Source organism: Toxoplasma gondii, chromosome VIIb (assembly GCF_000006565.2).
Source record: "Toxoplasma gondii ME49 chromosome VIIb, whole genome shotgun sequence".
NCBI lineage: Eukaryota > Apicomplexa > Conoidasida > Eucoccidiorida > Sarcocystidae > Toxoplasma > Toxoplasma gondii.
The window spans coordinates 2413829-2435155 of NC_031475.1; the positions used below are offsets into that span (position 1 = coordinate 2413829).

The 21327-nt window shown below is 53.9% G+C and overlaps 3 protein-coding genes across 3 annotated transcripts; 1 reads left to right on the plus strand and 2 right to left on the minus strand.

Moving 5' to 3' along the window:
• Positions 1–1051: 1051 nt before the first annotated feature.
• RPP1 (ribosomal protein RPP1) lies at positions 1052–3043 on the minus strand. The gene is made up of 2 exons (XM_002365158.1): positions 2646–3043; positions 1052–1381 (listed from the first exon to the last, which is right to left on the minus strand). Exons 1-2 carry the CDS (start codon positions 3026–3028, stop codon positions 1225–1227), a joined length of 540 nt encoding a protein of 179 aa, XP_002365199.1. The 5' UTR covers positions 3029–3043; the 3' UTR covers positions 1052–1224.
• A 1724-nt stretch (positions 3044–4767) lies between these two features.
• TGME49_260250 (cyclin domain protein, cyclin H family protein) lies at positions 4768–10257 on the minus strand. The gene is made up of 5 exons (XM_002365157.1): positions 9085–10257; positions 7936–8044; positions 6679–7575; positions 5574–5774; positions 4768–5335 (listed from the first exon to the last, which is right to left on the minus strand). Exons 1-5 carry the CDS (start codon positions 9528–9530, stop codon positions 5186–5188), a joined length of 1803 nt encoding a protein of 600 aa, XP_002365198.1. The 5' UTR covers positions 9531–10257; the 3' UTR covers positions 4768–5185.
• Positions 10258–15290: 5033 nt separating this feature from the next.
• On the plus strand, positions 15291–20022 carry TGME49_260240 (ccr4-associated factor family protein). Its single transcript, XM_002365156.1, has 4 exons — positions 15291–15516; positions 16371–16454; positions 16941–16996; positions 17621–20022. Exons 2-4 carry the CDS (start codon positions 16397–16399, stop codon positions 19358–19360), a joined length of 1854 nt encoding a protein of 617 aa, XP_002365197.1. The 5' UTR covers positions 15291–15516; positions 16371–16396; the 3' UTR covers positions 19361–20022.
• The last annotated feature ends 1305 nt before the right edge of the window (positions 20023–21327 follow it).

Here is a 21327-nt window from a genome sequence, read left to right on the forward strand (position 1 = left end):
TTTCCTCGCGGTTCCCTTCTTAGCGAAGCATTCGATACACACATTACCTCGAGCAGTGGCAACTCAACAGACAGTTCTGAGCCTGATGACTTGCTGCGTTGCGCCCAACCTTTTTGTGCGCATTCTTTGAAGTGCGTTTTCGCGAGTTGCGATTCAAGTGCTACAGAGGCAGCGTGAACCACTCTGTGGATCTTGCCAGCACCGTTGTCCTTAGGCCGGACTCTCTGCCTCCGACAGTCGACCATCAGAGAAGACTCGCCTTAGTCGTACCGGTTTCTTGATCCCAAGCAACACCCCCCAGCCTAACAAAACTTGTTCTTTTTCCCGCGGCACAGGAGTCCAACAGAACTCGGAGAAGAAACGCGATTCGCTGAGAACTCTACTCAAAGTGCAAACAGGGGAGTTCAATCTTGTGTGCTGCTATGTTCCCCGCGAAGGCGGAGTATCGCCTCTCCGAACCCGGCTCGGAAAAAAGCCGCGGCGAGAGGGAAACGTCGGCTCTCTCTACTTGCTTCCGGAACGCCCCTGTGTCGGCTTTTATAGTGGTGTGACGGGAGCCGGTGGGAACTGTGGAAAGGACTAGAAATGTCACGTGATGTGAACAAAATTGGACACCCATCGCCCCCTGTGCTCCTCAGGAATGATTTCGACTTCGTCGCTCGAACCAATTCAGAGTGCACCACCTCTTTGTTAGCAAATCGAGACCTTTGTTACGACAGCAAAAGCAGTCCTCTGAACAGGTACCTCCCATGAATTCGAAAAGCATGTTTTTTTGTTTTGCTCCTACAAAAGAAAAAGTTCTCAACCCCAGAGGTTCCGGGCCTTTCGCGCTGGCGGCAGTCTCCTGCAGAGGCTGTGCCTGCAGTTCGCCTCTCTGGAAACAAAGCTACCGTCTCGAGTTCCCCGCATGTGAGCAGCAGAAAAGTGAATAGAGTCCGTGCGAACTAAATGAGCCGAACGCTGTGTTCCGGTCGTTCTCAGCCGCGACGCACACACTGTGGCTGGCTGTCGCGGATTCCGATTGGCGTCTTGTCGATTCGCACAGCCAGCCTGTGTCCTCAGTTTCCTTAAAAGGCAGGAAATACCTCTCTCTGTTCTCTCGCGTTTTCTTCACTAGACATGAATCGCAAGACGCAGAGCGCAGCCACAGCAAAAACGAGATCGTGCCATAAGGCACAAGAGCAACACGTCAGTGTCTCTTTTAACAGATTTTCACGAGGATCTCTAGTCGAAGAGAGAGAAACCCATGTCGTCTTCTTCCTCCTCAGGCTCTTCCTTCTTCTCTTCCTTTGCGGGGGCAGCGCCGGCATCGCCGCCAGCAACGGGAGCAGCAGCAGCGGGAGCAGCAGCGGCGCACGCACCGGCATTGCTGATCAGGTCCCTGAAAAGAAAGCAAAACACACAGTTCACCGCAAGAAGCGATCAAAGAAGGAATTCCGCAGTGACGGTGAGGGTCGAGAGCGAAAACGGGAAGTGATTCCTCGTCATTCTCTACTATATAGAGAGTCCCGAATGAACTGCAACTTTGACAAATGACCTGCTCGAGAGGAAATGGACACCAGACTTTCCCCACCCTGAAGAAGCCGATCGCCGTGGCAAACCAAGGTTTTTGTCGAAAACAAAAAGTGAGTGAGGAACGAGTTTCGTCGATCGCAGCGCGTTTCACCGCTCTGTGGCGTCCACGGAAAACATGAATCGGCCCCGTTGCTACGAAAGCGAACAGCGGCGGCACCCGCGGAGTTTCGCTCTTTCAGAGGTCGAACGCCATCGCATGAGGAAACACTGGCATTATACAGGAAGCGGAAACGTTCACAAATCCGTATTTCTACAAGACACGACATCAGAACGCGAACTAACAGCTCTCGTCTGCCCGCAGACGTATCGCAGGAACTCTCCACAGACAACTGGCAGGTTTCTCTGAAGAATCCCAACGCCAACTTGTTGGATTCTCTCCAAACCAGAGCGGAAGCCAGCCTCTTCGGGAGTAGAACTCAGGCGCGACACGGTTGTGTGCACGGTCAAATAAACGAGGATAATACTTGACAAGAAATCAACAGCCGAAACGAGCGTTTTGCCCGCACATACACCTAACTGTTGGCGGCAAGCAGACACCGAAATCATATGTGGCGTGACTGTAGAACGAACAGTAAAACGGTCAAGACATTGGCGCATTCGCAACAGCACAGTGTATGTAGGATATAGCTCACGATTGACTCACACACATCCACGCACGAAAGAGCGACCGAAGGAAATCACGGAGTTTCGATTCAGAGCAAAACACTGCAGAAATCTACGGGTCGTTGGCTTTCGTCACCTGCCCCTCCACCACCTGCGCATAGCAGCGGCAGAGCCTCATATTTTCGCAGAAGTTATTGCCCCCCGCGTTGAACAAATAATTCTCCACCGAGGAAACACTTGTGCCCAGTCGACTTCCGCGAAAGTTACAATGTTGGCGTCCCCCCTGCCTCTCCCCCAACAGGGAAAGAGAGAGCGTCAGCAGGCGATGGGGTGCATGCGACGGTTCGGGACCGGGCCGTCTCGCATTGCGGCGCGTTTGTCTGGCATAAAAGGGCATTTTTGTGCAACGCAGTAGACTTTGCGTGTGGAAAAGCGCCGGTCCATGAATCGAGTCTCTTCACACTTACGCGATGTTCTGGCCCTGCAGGGCTCTGGCGAACAGCGTAGGCATGTACGGCTCGACAGTGTTGCCCGACGCCACGACAAGCTTCTGGATGTTTTCTGCGGTCACATCCATCTTGTCATCGCTGAGAATGAGAGCTGCATAGGTGCAGAGAAGCTCTTGCTTCTGAGCCTCGGGAAGAGCGGAAGTCGCGACGGCTGCCATTGTGCTGTGGGGAGGAGCCAACAAAGAGGGTGGAGCACGAAACGAGTAATTGACGACTCTCGAACGCAGCGAGGAAAAACTGCAGCAGCCACGAGAAGAACGACGAGGACGAACGAGTAATGATTCGCAGACGTTCGCGAAGGGCGGGAAAAACGCGGGAACGCGGACGGGGACACTGCCCATCAACAGAGAACCTACAAAATCGTCGACCCCACTCGAAAATGTCCGACCGCGGCGCTCGCGAGGCCGCGACGCTTATAGACGAGAAGGGCTTGTGTGCATGCAGCGTTTTTCACGAAAAAAAAACGCTTCAGTAGACAGAGTACTCTTCGCGAGTCGCCCGCGATGTTTTCAAACTGCATGTTGCCGAAAAATCTCTATGGACTTCTTAAACACTTGAAAACGATCACTTCCGCCACAACGACCGTGCGAGGTCTGTGGCGAGTGGGGGCGGCGGCAAGTCGTCACCCCCAGAAAAAAAGGTAGTAAGAGATCATCTTCAGAGCGGACAGTTCCGCGGCGGCAGAAATTCGAGACTTCTTCAAATTGTTTCTCGCTCATTGAAGTGGATTACAGCCCCTCTCACTTTCTCCAAGACGGCTTGCCACGACTAACTGGCGGGTCGAAAAGCCGGAGGGGGGAAGGTTCCTGAATGTTGAAAAACTCTGTTTCCCTTCCCGCTTTTTGCCAGGAAAAACGTGACGCGCGTGGAAAACCGTCTTGTGATCCAAAGTGCACTCCAGCAATTCCCTCAACCAACGAGTGGGGGTGACGGTGAAAAGCGCGCTGTCTTTCGAGGGGCTCTGACATTTTTGGTCCCGGTTGAATTCATCAGGAAAAAAGTGACATAACGTTCCGACACATGAAGAACGGGCATCCAAGCAGCAAAAGCACATTTTTGCGTAGCAAGTTTGCTGTATTAGCACCCACACAAAACCGAGCAACTCCGAAAGTCTGCTTGAAGGCAGTCACCGGTATCACGAAGAGTCGTCTTCTTGTTACAAGCACTGACGAGGGATTATGCTTCTTCTTAGTGACCTAGAGAACGCCGCGAAAGTAACACGGGGACGCTCTCAGGAACAAGAAGGGGAAGTTTGCAGGCGTCCGTCACTGTCTAAGCTGTGAGCGTTCGAGAAGTCCAGCCAGACTGAGGCTTGCGACGCTGCTGCTCCTTAGCTTCTTCGTGTTCATGTGCCTCGCTTCTCTCTCCCGTTGACTTTGTTGCTTGCATGAAATCCATTCCGTGGATCTCGGTAGTGACAACGTAATCGTGGCGAAACCAAATGACTCATGCCCTGTATCCTTTAACAACATTGTTAGTGAGGACTAGATTTTACACTCCATTTCAACCACCGATAACTCATGATTCCCGACTTGCTGTCATTGCCTTGCGTGGATGCTTTTGACGAAACAACGAACTTGGCACGCTCCCTTCCAGGAGGGCAAGGCAGTGTTTCAGCCTCACAGATCCACGTGAAATTTCGAATGTCCATTTGGTGAGCTTCGTGCTGGCACTTTCTGGCTAGACAACTACTAAAATCCTCAAGAAACACGCAACCCCGTCAACGACGTTTTGTTCCGCTGTACGTCCCTAACATTAAGACGAATTCACGTATTCTCTGTCAGGCGAAAGCCAGTCCAAGGGATCTGACGATCCGTATCCGTCCAGAAGCAAACTGAGGCACTGACAAACGATTTCCACGCGTTTTTCCGAGGCGAAAAGACGCGTTCCTCGCACAGCGCAGACGCCACTGCGCGCTCCCCTCTCGTGTGCGCAGAGGCGTGGAAACACAAAAACTCCGTCGGCGTCAGCTAACCGATTTTCTACGCAAAACACGATACTTCTTAACGAAAGGGCGAACGAGTAGCTTTCTGAAGAGTGGCGATCGGGATCTACTCCAGCTGTGGCAGTCATGTGCTCAGAGTCGGTCGTCGCCAGAGGATCTAGACGCGGTTTTCCTCGCGGTGTGTTAAAACGAGTTCGAGTTCCATGAGCAAAATGGCGAGCTTGTCTGAAGCTGACTATTTCTTCGTGGGAAAAAAGCTTTCGACCGCAAATGTTGCGCGTGTGTGATGTCTTTGCAGGTTTTCCGGCCGGTCTGTATCTTCTGTCTGTCTGCTGCCGCTTCCACACACTGTGGTGTGCCTGCAGGTCCAGTGTGCTGCTCACAGAAAAGCGAGTCTTCAGGAATTTGTGTCTTCATTGCCTCACCGCGCGAGGTTGGCAGCACCGTCCTGCGCCGCGCGACTGAGCATTTCACGATTTCCAACAAGCAGACGGCCCCGAAAAAGACTTTTTTCCAGATCTCGTGCGGCCGTTCAAGTTTTTCGTCCGCCACACTACGGACGAGACGATGTAACTACGGAACTGGCGACATCGCTCGACGTTGCTTGTTCGTCATTCTGCACTTCTCCTGACTCGTCTGCAACTGAACCGGGCGCGAAGTCTTGAGTTTCTCCGCCCTCTTGGCCTCCGTGCTTTTCTCGCACCTGCAAAACCAGCAAACACGCTCGCGAAAAAACGTTTTCTACAGACGCGCTGTGCCTCCTTTTGCGCGCCTGTTGCTCGCCCGCATGCATTCTCACGCTCTCCGCAACGTTGGCTGCGACCGCGCGAGGAGTGCAGGAGCTTCTCCAGAGCAACAGACTGCAGTCTAGTTGACTTCGACAACAACGTCTCAAGTAGTCGTGGCGAGGTTTCTGTGAACCCAAGACTTGCCAAGCGTACCAAGTTGATCTGAGAAGCCGAGAATGACGCGGCTTTGGGCGAAACAGGATCACCACCTCGTTGGGCATCGTCTGGAGGAGCGTCTGTTTGTTCTCGACGTTTCTTCTTCTTCTTTTCTTTCTTCTTCCGCTTCTCTTTCTTGTCGTCGCTGCCTCGCCGCGCTGACTCCCAACTGTCGAACTCCGCCTCTGCCTGTTGCTCCTACACGCAAAACAGAAGTCGACGCTGCGAACTGAGCACATCATTTTCTCTCGACTTGTCTTCTCTTCTCCGAGAGAAAAAGAATGTGCCACGAGGCAAAACACAGTTCCCTCTACTCACGAAAAGGGCGGTCTATCGAAACCTCGAAATCGCATTTCTGTGAAGCTTAACAGAAAGGCTAGCTTCAGTTGTTCTCTGTCCGAAACTGCATGTCTTGAAGCCGTAGGGAAAGAGGCCAGGGACCCCCACAGAATGTCTCGTCGGTGTCGAGGAGTGCGACGTCTTGTGGTTCTGCGTCTGTGCTCCTGTGTGCCTCCTTGTCAATATCTCTCCTCGGAGAAATACATCTTTCCGCTTCGAACTTGGGCGCCGGTGCCTCTCTCTCGAGAGGCGCCTGTACCCTCGTGGCTGCCTGGTTTTTTACTCATTCTCTTCAGGTTGGGGAAAAACGGCGCTTCTCCGCGTCGCCGTGGACAGAAGGCGTTCCGAAAAGGGATACGCGAAACGACAGCCTCTGGGGCGTTCGTCTACCCCCCGAACCCTCACGGCGATCCACGTGGAGTGTGAAAACGCTTTTGCAGCTTGTACAGACATGCGAACCGCCTAAAAGGGCACAAGAGATGCTTCGTCTGACGCAGCTCTCGACGCATCTCTGCGCCAGAGATTCCCCAGTTACTCCTGTGTATTTCGAAGCGGAAATTTCGAAGCGGAAAGCCGACAAGCGGGTGCCCGTCCAGTCCGCACCGAGAAGCGTTGGCGCGTTTCTGACCGGCTGCCGCCAGTTGTGAGCAGGACCTGCTTTCGACCTCGACAGGCGTGTCAGTTGCTTCGTCTACAGAACGAACGCGTTTTCAGTCTTCAGAAAAAAAACCTGGTCCTTTACGCCAGTTAGGCCTCTGCTCACCTCTATGGCGTCGATGCATGCCTCAAGAATCTGCCCCATGCTCTCCCCGACTTGTTGGTTTTGAACGCGGTTTTGCAGCTCTCGAATGCGTCTGAGTTCTTCGTGGATGTGAGCAATGGATGTCTGCAGGCAGTTATTCCAGATTTCTTCGATTTCTTCTTCTCGCTCTTCGTCTGCTTCTTCGCCGCCTGCGCTTGCGTTGGTCACTCCCGCAGCCTCTGTCTGGGCCCCTTCGTCTTCCATCTTGGCTCTCTCCGCAAGCTCTTCGTGTTTCGCCCTCTTCACACCTTGAGGCGTCTCGTCGCATGGCTCCGCCTTCCGCTTCAGCGTCCTCTCCGGGAGCGCCGGTTGGCACACAGCCAACTTGACAAGTTTCTCGACGTTCGCGACCCCCGCGGCAGCGAGCGCTTCAGCGCAACTGGAGTTCGCCGCAGCCGCCAGCACGGCCGCGACCGCGAGAACGCCTGGCGGATGCACCAAAGGGAGCGTCGAGGAAACAAACATGAGAACAATTTCTGCTTCGCTCTGTTCCTGCAGCTTCCGCAACGCAGGCGGAAGCGGCAAACGCCACTCTGCCTCCTCGGCTTCCAGGTTGTCTGGCGGCTCGACAGCCGCGCGCCGGCTCTCAGCTGCTTCGCCTCTCGCCGCTCTCTCGGTCTCTCTCTTCTCGCCGTCGTCGGAGAGAGATTCGCGGACCTCCCGCCGCCGCTTCCTGGAGTTCCTCGAGCCATTCGCCCGCTCGGCACCCAAAGACAAAAAGAAAATCTGGCGCAGCAGAGTCGCCAGCGGCCCGCGGGTGTGTAGCACGAGCATGTGGAAGTCCAGCGCCTCGCAAACAGGCAGTTCCAAGCGCAGAACCTCCCCGATATCCAGTTCCGCGATGTCGCCCAGAAGGTCCTGGAAAACAGCCAAGACCGCAACAAGGTTGCCTTGCAGCCTCTCACGCAGAGGACAGAGAGGCCAAGGCCTCGTCAAATCGAGGACGCTGACAGAGAGACAGAGAGAGAGAGAGACAGAGAGAGAGAGACAGAGAGAGAGAGACAGATAGACAGAGAGAGACAGCAGACCCGAGGGGATCCTCAGGGCCGCGCCATAGAGCAGTCCATGGGGCCTCATACCAGCTTGTGCGGTGGTGTTCGTCACTCCGCGCGCGCCTCCGAGATGCTTTTTTGAAAGTCAACTAAAGCGACTGTCCACCTTGCACTTTGGCATAGGCAGTGAATCGAAGCTGCGGGGAAACTGAGGCACTCCGCTTACTCCCAAACTGTAATGACGAGCAACATCTTCAGCCTTGAGGGCAAGGAGGAGACAGGCGAAGATGACCAGACGAATGTCGAACGCTAGAGGGCTCCGCATGCAGAAGAAGCTGCAGTCAAACAGAAAGAATGTCTGGTGTCTCCGTGACGAATCGCAAAGGATGCCGGTGTGCTTCGGCTTCTCTGTCGAAAAAAAGAGGTCCGGTGGCAGTCGCCCCGGCCTCGGTCTTGCATGCAACGAACTCTGTGACGGAAAGCCTCCACATCGATGAGACAAGCGAGAAACGGGATGGGTCAGCAGACGGCGAAGCGCCTCACATGCACTCACAAGTTGGAGACGGGGAGAGAGTCCCGCATCCCGCGCATATGCAGACGGACGCAGCGTGGAACGCGCTGCAGCGAAAAATCGGCAACTGCGTCAACAGAGAGGCGGACAGCTCTACGCGAGATGCAGACTAGGAAAAGAGCGCGGTATCAATGCCTGCAGGAGTGCTAGAACCATTTCAGTGTAAATAGAAGATATGTAAAACGAGTATAATACAGCCAATAAAAGGCAAGATAAAATGTAAAACAAAGAATCCCTCACCCAGAAGAGGGCGAGCCATCGAATGGGCAGCGCCATTCAGATCCACATATATACATGTTAACAGACGGAGAGACAGAAGGCAGATACAGAATAGACATACAGGAAGGAAACCAGCAGAGAGCGAATGCAAAGCCAGATACGCCTGCGTACAAACGAAGAGAGTTGCTACTCTGGAGCGAGCTTCACACAGAACTCCGACGCAGTAGACAGGCAGAGTGGAGTGTCTTGGCACAGTGAAAGTGAAGAAGCAATTTCTCTCGAGAGACGATCCACCAGAAGTCTCGGTTGACGGAGACGCGACCTTCAGTGAGAACTCTATGCGGGAGCTTTTCGAAGAAAGGGAAGTCGAGATTTCAGTCCTAGACTGACGTGAGGTGGACTCCACACGAACATCCGACAACGTGGATCAACAAGAGACGACGGCGAAAGGAAGCGCCTGCTCCTGCCTTTTGCCTTGGGTTCTCTCTCTCCCTCTAGTGTATCTCGGCGCAGCAACGACTTTCTTTTTTCTGGTGTAAGCAGAGGCGCACTGGAACTCGGTGTTTCAGAGACACTGATCCTCACCGGTGTAGATACACGCAAGCTGTCTCGATGACGGGCAACTTCACACGTTTCCGTTTGCAAATGAGAACGAGCTGGAACGCGAAGTATTCCGTCAGGTCCAGCAGCGACCGCAGACTGGGGAAGGACGCCGAAGCGTCTGCGACCTCACTCGTTTCGCTCGCGCGCTTCCTACACCGCTTGAGGCGAAGAAGCGAGACGCATGCGGCCTCGTGTGTATGTCCGCGCAACGCCTGCAGCGCCTCGGGTCGGAAAATCCAGCGCCGAAAGTGACTGCTGCATCCTGGCCAAGAACTGGAGAAAGAAGACGCAGAGGAAGACGAAGAAGAAGCAGAGGAAGACGACGAAGAAGAAGAGGAAGAAGACGAAGAAGAGCTTTCTTGTGGTTGTTTAGGTGCCCGCGATGAGTTCTCGAATGGAGAAGGAGCGGCGGGAGAATCAGAAGCCATCACGGCGAATGCATGCGTGGACAAACATCGAAAGGCGTTGCCAGGGGATTTCCCGCAGGACCCTCGACTCTGAGTTGCTTCTCGCCCCCGCGCGTCGGGGAGGTTTGAGGTTTGTGCCTCCTTCAGCCTCGTTCGACGGATTCCTTCTGTGGGGACTCCCCTTTGGTTTTGTAGAAGGCTTCCGTGCAGAGACCGCTCGCGCGCTGTCCATGTGATGAACTCTCTTTTTTCGTCGATTTTCACAGTCCGTTCGATCAAAGGCGATCTCGGAATGGTGTGGATTTTCGAGAGGCGTAAGATGTCAGAGGAGCGAAAGTCGACGCATCGTCAGGAAAGCGTAGAAAGACAGGAACGAGCGACGCTTGTTCTAGATGTCTCAGAGGACGCCATGGAGAAAGAAGACAAGCAACGGAGAGAGAAGACGTCTGCGAAGAAAAGTCTATAGAGGCGTCACGCCCTTGACAACAGACGAGACCGTCCAACAGAGACAGACACGGAACTGAGGTCAGCACTGTGAATAAAGTTTTGAAGACGACAACTCGAAACGAAGGGAAACAATTTTCTCCACACAAAAATGAAGGAGCAGAAGACTAGACGGTGGCCGTCTTTTCCTCGCTGTGTCTCCCTCCGCGCGGCGTTCCGTGTCTCTGCACCGCTTTTTCGGGATCGGCTCGTCTGCTTCCTTCTTCAAGCTCCTCGACGCACACAAGAAAAAAGCGGACCACGAGAGACAGCCAAGAATGAAAACTTTGTGCAGGGAGTGAAAGCAAACTCGCGTTCCAGTCGAATGCAGGAAAAAGCTGTCGAAAAGCAGGGAGCTCGAGTGCACGAAAGAACGAGGTCACGCAGAGGAGTCGACTCTTGTTTGATGCTCGCGCAAGTCAAAAACAAATGTAAAGCTCTGCAGGGAAACCGGAGACGGTTAAGTCGTACACGATATCAAGCCGAGGAAGAATTAACGTTCAGCAACTCGCGGTCGAGCTGTGTGGGTTCGCGCTCACTCCCAACGCAGAGCGCTGGATTGGCTATTTCCGGGTACTTTCCAGTTACTTTCAGTTGTCCATGGCGACCCTATGTTGCAGGCGCCGAGTGGCGTTTACTGGAGCGTTTGATCTGTTTGCAAGGACGCGTTTTTCCCGGAGAAAAGGAAGGCCTGTAGACGCTTAGCGCGACTCTCGATGGTGCTTCTGGCAACACCACGAGTGCTCTCGACATGGGGATGTTTTTCAGAAAACGTAAAGGACAAAAATAACAAACGACTGCTCACGTCGCTGTATCCTCATTCGTGTGGAAGGAATTCCACGTAGAGTTAATTTCACGAGAATTCGTATCGCATCGCTCTTGAACGATTTTCGCGATCCCGCTGTACTCGAAAAACTAAAGCGATTTCGGCAGTCCGGACAAGCAAGGAAGTCTGGATTCCTAGCGCAGCTTAGAACCGTTATACATTGAGAGGCAGCTTGCACGTTCAGTTCTTCCTCAGGTCCACAATGACAATCGGCTCAACGGTGCTCTGAAGTCGGCGTTTTCATTGGTTGTCCAACATAGGAGTGCGGAAAACAAGGCGTTGTTGTCCTTTCAGACACGCATCGCGGTTTCTACAAATGCAGCGAATCTCAACGGTTCGTGGATGGAACCATTTTTGGAAAGAAAGGGAAGAATCGTCCCGCTTGTGCAAACGTAACATCTCGTCTCGGTCGGTGTGCTGTTCCTCCTTGGCGTCATGTGAGACACCGTTGTGCCGCCATCAGGAAGCTTTTCATTTACCCCGAACTAGAGGGTACATGAATGAACTCAAGATAACTTTCCTGTAACACACTGTGGACAAGAAGATGCCGAGCAGCGCAAAGGAACGAGAGGGACTTCCCTCTCCATATGCAAATATGTATGCATCACGAAAGACACTAAGCGACTGAAGGTTGCGGAAGCAGCTCGGACGCACAAAGAGTTGAAGTCCTCATCACCGAGCGTCAGATGCACGGGGAACAACAGAGGAGTTGAGAAGATTCACACAACACTAAGAAGTTCTTCAGTTCCCTTCACAGGCGTCATTTTCAGAATCCTAGCAGTATGATGTCTCTGTTTATCTTGGATGTCTCGCTGTCTCTCACAGCTGGAATGAGGTTCATTCTCTTGTTTCCAGTACGATAGCCTCGCCCGAGGAACTCAGGATCTCCTTGTGGCTACGAGTGCAGTTTCTCTGGCCACCTTCTCCGACTTCGAGATATGCTACGTTGGCGGCCGCAAGGGTGAGATAGCGCTGTTCAAGCATAAGAACGGGAGCGCCTGGGTAAAATTGGAAAACCTCGATTTATGGCCAAAGCGAATCTACCGAATTCATCGGCAACGCCGCCAGTCAATGTGCCCAAAGCTACAACAAAGCTCCGTATCGGCGAAGAGGCATTCGAGAAAGCACAACACAGGCTTCCCACTGAACACAGACTCTCTCGGACGACGCGTAGAATCGGGTACAAAGTTTCCTTGCGTTTTTCGGACACTGTAGAGAGAGGGAGATTTGTTGTGTATGCCGATGGAGTTTTCGGGGAGTCGTTGTGCTGTTTGAAATAACGCGCCTCCTATTAAGGCAGTGGACGTGAGTCTGTGTGTGGCGAGAATGTTGAAAACGCAACTCTCCTGTACTGGAGAAACCGAGAGACCTGAGTTCTGATGTGACATGTTCTCCGGGTTCTGTGCCTTGTTCCGCGATTCCGTCGCCGAACACAACAGCGTTTTCCAGCTTCGCTGAGTCCTCTACCCCCAAGACTCCCACCAGGTACTGTACAAAGACAGAAAGGTACGAAAAATTGAACTTTCGGCCCGGATGTTCTGTTGGTCGTAGTCCAAAACCCCGGGAGGTCTACTACACACATTACACACACAGTTTCTTCCCATTCGAACGCGGAAGAAGACAATGTTTCCCCCTTACAGCGGTTTGCTGTTTCTGTTGTTGTACGGCACTACGGTGGCTGAGCCGAGCGATTTTCGAATTAAAAAACGCATCTTTATAGTTCCTGATTAAGATTGAACTAGCAGAAACGAGTTGATACGAGTGATCCTTCAACTCGACACGACGCATCTGTTTAGGGAGAAACGTCTGTGTTCTGCTGGGCAGCAGTCGTGCAACTTGCAGAGTCCGAAATGGAGCGAAACTTTTTCCTGTTGCGTCGCTTGCATCCCTGTCAAACACGCCCGGTCACTCTCTGATTCACGGAATCTGCTGCTACACTTCCTTCAGTGAACTGCCTCGCGAGTTTCATTGTTGAGTTCGAAACAGTGCGTTGGCCGAGAGCCGGGAGCATGCCGCTGGTTACACTTCCCGAAGAACTTCCAACTTGGCGCGCGTCACTTTTCAGAGACCATGCGCGCGAGGAATGCCAGCGCGTGTGCTTCTTCAGTACTCTCCTCGGAGAAGGTGGCAAGCTTCAAGAAAAGAAACTCCCGCTTCTCCGAAAAGGTAACCGTTTAGGGTCGCCATGACTGCGGAGAACTGCCCGAGAGATGCCGGTGTGTGAACACGGTCGGTTCTCGTGTCCTCCACAGCGTGACACCGACAGGCGAGAGAGGCTGAAGCTGTTTTTTTTTCTTTGCAAAACGCGCACAAAACGGCTGGAGGCACCCCTAGGTTCGATAGAGACTTCAGTTGCAAGTCCGCGGCCGCTTCGGTTTATATGCATGTCGGTTGTGCTAATACGTGAAGAGGCGGCGCTGGGGTGTTGGGAGATGATCGGTGTGGAAGTTGTGTGCGTCGTTCTTGCGGGGTTGGCTGTCCTTGAAGAAACGCGCGACGAAGTCTTGTCGGACTAGAGGCTGTCCTGCATCCGTTGCGCCGAATGCCCTGAACTCTTTCGTCTTTCTCTGGAGACTCCCGCGAGGCGACAAATACCGCAACCCGCAAGCCTGGCTTGTTCTTGTGACGAGGCCTCTCGTTGAACGACCATGTCTTGTATCTAATGTGCGACCGACACAGACTCTGAACTCTCGTGTGTACACGCGAACTGGCCTCTATCCGAAAAAACGTTTTGCCAAGGAACCGGCGCCAGGTCTGGACGGCAGCAAAGCGGACGCGTGCTTCTTCCGTCGACGAAAAACTCGAATTGCGGCTTTTCCGACTTTCGCCGCTCTTCCTCCCGACTGCCTCTCCGACCTCAGCGAGGCGCCTGTTCGCAGGGTTGCGCGACGAGGAAGGAGAAGGGAGGCGCTCCCGGCGCTGCGTAGCTTGTCTCGGGCTGCGATCCGCCGATTTCGCGACGACAGAAACGAAAAATCTCCAAACTCTTGCTGAGCGAGAGCGACTCTTCCTTGTCTTCGAGCAGGAAAACTGACGGCTTAGACCCGCCTCTCCGGCTGGCGCCTTCCGACCGACTTACACTTGGCGCCTGGGCTGCACCGAACTCTCGGGAAAAACCGGTGAGTCCCGCGAAAACTTAAGCCTTTCGCTGCTTCTGCTCTTAGGAGCGTCTTCCCCAGAAAAAAAGCTAACATACGCTGCGCTTTTCTCCGTTTCAGCCCGCCTGCGCGCCTCTCCATCCAGCCGCGCTTCTCCCACCTCGCAGTTGTGATTCTGCGTTGCGGCCGGAATAGGCAACTTTCTGCAAATTTTTACGGGGAAGTCGACGCGTTTGCGAATCGCGTTTCCGTCCGGTGCCTCCTTCCTGCAGAGAGTCGCTGCGTTCCACTTTTTTTAACGTAGGAACTCTCCAAAACTGCCGCACGCGAATCCGTCACGAGGGCCGTTGGCCAGCAGGACTCTCGGTTCTCGTTTCCCCCCGAAGGCGATTGGATCTTCCCTTCCCCGCTTTCTCGCTTTCTGCAAAACTGTGCCCTGCGTTCCCCTGACAAGAGACTGTTTCTCTGGCGCTCCCTGTCGCCGGGTGCGTCGACGCCTCCGCGTCGCGTTTGTTATTCTTCTTGCTCCTGACGTCGCGCTTCTGTTGAGGAGACGCGCCAGACTGGAAAGTCAAAGCCTCGTGGGCTTTTCGGGTGTATGTACACCTGGAAGTGTCCAGTGAGGATTGGCCTCTTTCTTTTTCCGTGTCGTGAAACAGAGAATTTCTCTCTCGCTCAGAAAGCTGTGCGCGCTACGGCCTCTCTACTTTGAGAGCTTTCGTCTGTTGTGGCTTTCGCTGTTTTCGTCGGAGGAGGTGCATTGTTGAGCAGTGTAAAACGCCGCGCGAACGCCTAGAAGAATTCGCAAGTGTTCCTCACTGCTTCTGGTCTCTCGGGGTCGCTTTTCTCCGAATTCGCGTGCGTTACTTGGACAGTGTCTCCAGTCGCTGCTTCACCTGTGTCTGCTTTCTGTTCTGTCGTTTTGTCAGGCCAGGAATTTGCTTCTAGGCGAATTCCATCCTCGTTCTCTCTCCGTTGACACGGTTTTGTCGCGGGGAACGTCCTTCTTTTCCCTCTCAGTTACGACAAGCGTTCGGCGCGTTGCCTCCATCGGCGAAGCCCCTCTTAACATCCCCTTCCTTGCGCGCTCCGCGTTCCTGTGTCGACTGGCGAGGAGTTCTGCGCCCTGTGGTGCCTCTCCAGTCTGTGCGGCGCAGGTGTTGCAGACGCTGCCTTCCCGTGGCTCCGACTATAAGCCGAACACACCCCGTAGCCAGACGCGGTCAGGAGAGACTGCTCGCAGTCCTAGACCGTCTCGAGAAGGGTGCCTCCCGTCGGATTCTTTGGGGGAGCACGCGCGCAGAGGGAAGCAGAGGGAAGCAGAAGGAAGCAGAAGGAAGCAGAGGGAAGCAGAGGGAAGCAGAAGGAAGCAGAAGGAAGCAGAGAGGGCTTTTTGAGAGCTCCTCTCGCGAGCTAGTATGTGGCAGCGGACCGCTGAAACAGCCGAGAAATTGTGTCCTAAACGTTACATTGATGAAGCAACTGGCAGAGAGGCTCAAGTTTTGGGAGTGGAGGAAAGGTCTGAGCAAATCCAACCAACTTCTCGAGGAGGCGACCTCGACACGACTCCAGTCTTTGCCCAGCTAATGCACGCTTCAAGGTAGGCAGGACACCGGCGAGTTCTGCGCTTTTTTTGGCATGCAGTTGCGCACATGCAGTCGTCGAAGACAACTTTCTGTCGCAGATTTCGAACTGTTCGCCCGTTACTTGGTTGGGAAGCACGGGACTTCTGGCTCTTCGAGGTCGTCTCGACGGCGAGAAGGACCTGCGCTTCAAAGGGATCTTCAGTGGGGGCGTTCGTCTTGATCGCACAGCCGACTTATATAAAGCAACGAGGTTTTCTGAGCAGAACATGCGCGCCTTCGGGGGAGTACCAGCGAGGTTCCGAAGCGTTTCAAAGGCGCCGTAGCGTGTGAAAACAAGGATCTGGTCTTTCGCGTACTTGCTCTTGTCACTTCCGGACTTTGTTGGCTTTTCACGAGTCACGGTTCTTGCTGGACGTGGAAATGCATGCGTTCCTACCCCGCTGCTCAATTGTTTTCTCTCTTTCTTTCCTTCTCTCTCTCTTTCTCTGTTTCTCTCTCTGGCCTCTTGCTTCGCTCTCTCCTGTGAGTCTTCGGTGAAGACGAAGGCCCCATGGCTTAGACGCTGGTACAGAACTCTGGAGGAACTGCCAATGACGGTTTGTTCGCAGTGCACTGTTGGGTCTTATTCGGGTGTACATACACCTGGCACCGCATCAGGCGTGGGCGCGCTTCGCCTGAGGCGCCTGAGGCGAAGTCGACTGTTATTTTGAATGTGCTGGTTCGTCTTTTTTCCGTCTCTTTTTGACCAAGTGTCTCTTTTCGTGATAGAATTCCAGGCCCTTTCCGTCACCATCTCTTTACTTCAAGAAGACGACGAGAAGCTCTCGATTCAGTCGCTCTCGCTTGCGTTTCACTGCTGTGTTTTCAGTCGACTCTCTTTCTTCTGTCGCACACATGAATGGCGAATGCGGCGAAAGGGAGCAGATCGTCGAGGTGTGGGAACACAACCTTGGTGAGGATCCTTTCTTTTCAAAAGTTCTTCAGTCTGTGGAGGAGCCGTGACCAACGAAGCCACTCCGCAGAGTGTGCAGTTCCGTACGCAGAAATTTTCCGTACTCTGGGCTCTTCGCGATGCACGAGCTGCAGTGCTCCGCTGTTCAACTCCAAAGACCCTCAACAGCGTACTCCGACACCTTTTCTCATATATACATATGTATACATATATATACATATGTATACATATATATCTACATAGCCATTACCATGCATATGTGTATGCATCTGTATGCATGTTTGTATGCGTATGCCAGTGTGTGTGCTTAGGGGTAAGGCAATATGTTGCCTCGTGAAAAGTCTTTGTGCGATACCTACGCATGCGTTTCTGTGTCGGACGATGCGATTCTTTTATTGTTCCATCCCGTTGGACTTTTTTCGAGTGAGCGCGGAGTGTGTTGGGGTGATGAACGGCCAGTCTGTTGTTTTTTTGTGCGTCTTGCAGAGGAGGAATTTGCACGCATCCGCGATGTGGTGGAACGATTCCAGTATATTGCTATGGTGAGTGCTCTCTTCTCTGCGTTGGATTTCTCGCAGTCGCGCCCGAACTCGGGGACAGAAACTTTCCACTCGCTCTCTCCATAGATGCGCCTTTGTACAGCTGCAGCCACATTTGCGTCTCCGACTTGCGCGTCGATACGCATATATTTGTATATATATTTGTATAAATATATTTGTATAAATATATTTGTATAAATATATTTGTGTAACTATATTTGTATATATATTTGTATAAATATATGTGTATATATATTTGTATAAATGTATTTGTATAACTATATTTGTATAACTATATTTGTATAACTATATTTGTATAACTATATTTGTATAAATATATTTGTGTATATATATATATATATTTGTATATGCATAGGTAGATACGTCGTGCGTGTGGATGTGTCGCTGCATGTTTTTTTTTCTTGAGGAGCCCCCGCCCCCCCCGAGGATGTGTGCCGAGGAACGGCTGTGCGTGAGCGTTTTGCTTTTTTCCGCGTCTCGCGCTTTTTTTCCCTCGGTTTCGGTCAAGGGAGAGCTCTGGTGTCCAGCAGTGGCGGAAGACGTCTTGTGCTGAGATGGCGTCGAGTTCACGACCGCGCGTTTCTTGGAGTTGCGGCTGTTTTCCAGGATACGGAGTTCCCGGGGATTGTGGCGCGGCCGACGGGGAACGTGACGGACTACAATTACCAAACGGTGAAGTACAATGTGGATCTGTTGAAGGTGATTCAGTTGGGGATCACGTTCGCAGACGCGGACGGAAACTTGGCGGAGGGGACTTCGACATGGCAGTTTAACTTCCGGTTCGACCTGAACGAGGACATGTACGCGCAGGACTCGATCGACTTTCTGAAGCAGAGTGGGATCGACTTCGACAAGCAGCAGAAGAAGGGCATCGACGTGCAAGACTTTGGGGAGTTGATCATGAACTCTGGACTTGTGATGAACGAGGACGTCAAGTGGATCTCCTTCCACGGCTGCTACGACTTTGGCTACCTCCTCAAGTTGCTGACATGTGCTCCGCTGCCGCACTCCGAGGCGCAGTTCTTCGAGCTCCTCCACGACTTCTTCCCCTCGCTGTACGACATCAAGTACCTGCTGCGCTCGATACACAACTTCAACCTCTCGGGCGGCTGCTCGCTGCAGAAGATCGCCGAGCACCTGCAAGTCACGCGCGTCGGCCCGCAGCACCAGGCGGGCAGCGACTCGCTCGTCACCTGTCGTACCTTCTTCAAGCTCGTCGAGCTCTACTTCGACAGCAGCATCGACGACTGCGGATACTCGGGCGTCATCTACGGCCTCGGCATGAGCATCCCGAAGCGCGGCGGAAGCAACCAACACTTGCCGCCTGTCTCTTCGAGGTCTTCCGACAGCCTCGGCCGCGGTGCTCGTCCTGGAAAGACCCGCGCCCCCAACGACGACGGCGACGACACCGCCGGTTCCGGCGCGTCGAACGCGGCGACCTCGGCCGCGCCGGGCCGTATGTTGAGCGGGACTTCGAGCTCGAGTTTCAGCGGAGTGGGAACGGGCGGCGGGGCTGCGGCGCAGGCAGGAATGACTCACGGAAACCATGTGCCTTTTCATGCCGGCCATTCGGCGCAGCCCGGCGCCGGTCACCACCTGCTCAACGCGCACCCGCTGAGCTTCTCGGGGTCCTCGGGGCCTTCGGCGTCGACTCCCGAGTTCGTCCCTGCGGCTCTCGCGAACAACTTGCATGCGAGCCAGCACCTGCCACTGTCGAATGCGTCGCTGTCGCTCTTGGCGGCGCCCAATCCCGACATGGCCGCGACTCACGGCTCTTTCCTGCTGAGCGCGGCCGGGCCTCAGGGCGCGCCCGCGTCGACTCTTCACTCGAAGGCCTCGCGGCAGGTTCTGGGGGCGAGTGGCGCGGCGCCGGGGACGTCCTCCGCGACGCACTTGCGGTCGCAGCGCGGGAACCTCGCTGCGGGGCTCTTGTCGGGCTCCGGAGGCCCGCAGCTCTTTGGGCTCCAAACTGCAGTTCCGACCGCGGTCGCGGCGGGCCCCGGCGACTCGGCCGGCGGGCCCCAGGGCACGCACGCAGAGAACGCGTTCGAGGCGGGGCGGGGCGCGCTGCGACTGCCGCTCGCAGGCGGGACTCGCGAGAGCTGCGGGCGCTCCGCTTCGTTCCTCGGCCAAGAGAGAGACAGAAGCCAGGCGACGCAAGGCCTGGCAGGCAGCGGACTCCTGGTGCTGCAGCAGGTAGCGAATGGAGGCGTCGGGTCCGGCGAGGGGGCGGAGACAGCTGGGGCGAAGAGTGTGGGGACTTTCGGGGGCAACTTGTGGGGTGGCGCGAACGCTGGCGAGGAAGAGAGGAAGAAGTCGGGCACGGGGACCAACGCGCAGGAGTAGTAGTAGAGAGAAGATGAGTCCTGTGAAAGGTACGCGGGGGATGACGATCTTCGGTGGATTTTGTAGGTATCCTATAAGCAAGGCTGTCATGCAGATCTAGGTCTCGCATGCAAAAAGCATCTATATCTCCACAGATGAGATCCCGAGCCCCCACCCTGTCGTGGAGAAGAAAGTGCGTCTGTCGAGGGACACCGTCTCTGCGGGATGGTCGTCGAGGCGGAAAAGAAACAGAGGACGGACATGGGGTCGCCTCGCGCTGTCTCCGTATGTTCGCATGCGCCGATGGTGCCCGGAGGAGAAGCCGATGTAGAGTTCTGGAGAGTTCACTTAGAGCGGGAGAGAGCGACTCGGTTTTTTCCGAATGAGACGCGCGGAGATGATGGAGTGCATGCGCGTTTGCGCCGCAGTCTTGTCGAGAATGTGAGAAGCGACAGGCACGCTCATGGGAGGGAACGCGAGCCTCTGCTCGGGTGTCTGTACACCTTCGACGCAGGAGAGAGGTCATCCCGCGTTCTGTACCCGAGAGAGAGAGGGAAGAAGAGTTAGGCTCCAGAAGATGTCTCGCGCAGGACGGGCGAAGGGCGCCCTGGGGTACGAAGTTGAATGCGATTCTCGTTTGATTTTTTTTCATATGAAAAAAAACACAGCCTTCAATTCCTGAGGAACAGCGTTCTCACGCGAAGCGGCCGTTCCCTGCAAACGAATGTGTACACCCCGCTACTGCCAAAGTCCAGAGATGCCACAGACCAGCTCGGAGCTGGACAGATAGAGGTTTCATGTCACTGCACCTCGTCACAGCTTCGCGCTTCCTTTTCGTTATACCGAGTCACAGTTCCTTTTCGTTATACCAAGTCACAGTTCCTTTTCGTTATACTAAGTCACAGTTCCTTTTCGTTGCAGGACAGCACTCTTCCTTCTCTGTTTTTCGCGGCCGCAAAGCGACATTTCTAGCTGCTCCGTCGAGTCTGCGTCTGAATCGTTTTTGAGTCGTGGAGAGGCGGACAGGGCAAAGCTGGCCCATCGCGTTTCTTGTTCCAGTCGAGTTCCACGGGAGTTGCTTGTGGAGGAAAAAGTTTTGCGTCTCTGCGATACTCTGGTCGACATGCATGCGCATTAAGAAGCCATCCACCAGCTTTTCTGGATAGGCTGGCTTCTCTGCGCTTCGAAGAAGCGAGAAAAAAAGCTACTCGATCAGAGCGTCTCAAAAGTTTCTACTTTCTCGGCTGCAGTCTCCAAAGCAATTAGTCGACACGAGACATATACATATATATATATTATATTTGCACTCGATCACCGCGTTTCTTCCATATATGTTTCAGTGCACCTCTGCAGAAACGTATCTTGTACATATATGGAGTCCGTTTGTCTCGGCAGTGTTGGAACGCCGCGACGTTTCTTCACACGAGAGAGAGGCCTGCTGTTGCTCCTTACACCTTCCACGGTTTTTCCACCGAGGCTCGACTGTAGAAGTCCGACCGCGTTCAGATCAGAAGAATGTTTTACAGAAACTGTTGAGAGGAGACGGAAGAGAGGAGAGCCTCTGCTGTCACTGGAGGACTCCGAGAGGCTGCAAGACAACGAGAACGAAGGCGCAACATATCGATGCGCGCATGTGTAGGCGCTCGCTGTATCGTGAGTTGCATGCAGCGGGGAAGAAGGAGTTTTTATCGCTCCGGAGAAAGAATCCCATTTGGGCGCATTTTGCTTCACTTGAACAGATTTTCTCCTCAACTTTGCGTAAGTTTCTCCCTCAATTTCGTCGCCTTCTCATTACCGTCAGATTCGTTCTCGCGCCTGTCTCCGTTCGCGCGCGACTCTGCTGTGTCCTCCTCTCTCGCGTCTCCGTATTTCCCCGTTTCGCATGCGCCTCGCGCTTCGTCTTCGTGGAGCTTTTTGCTTTGCCTCAAGTGAGAAAGAGACAGTCGATCTCGAGGCCTCGCGCTGTCCGGACACCGCAGTGTCCGAGT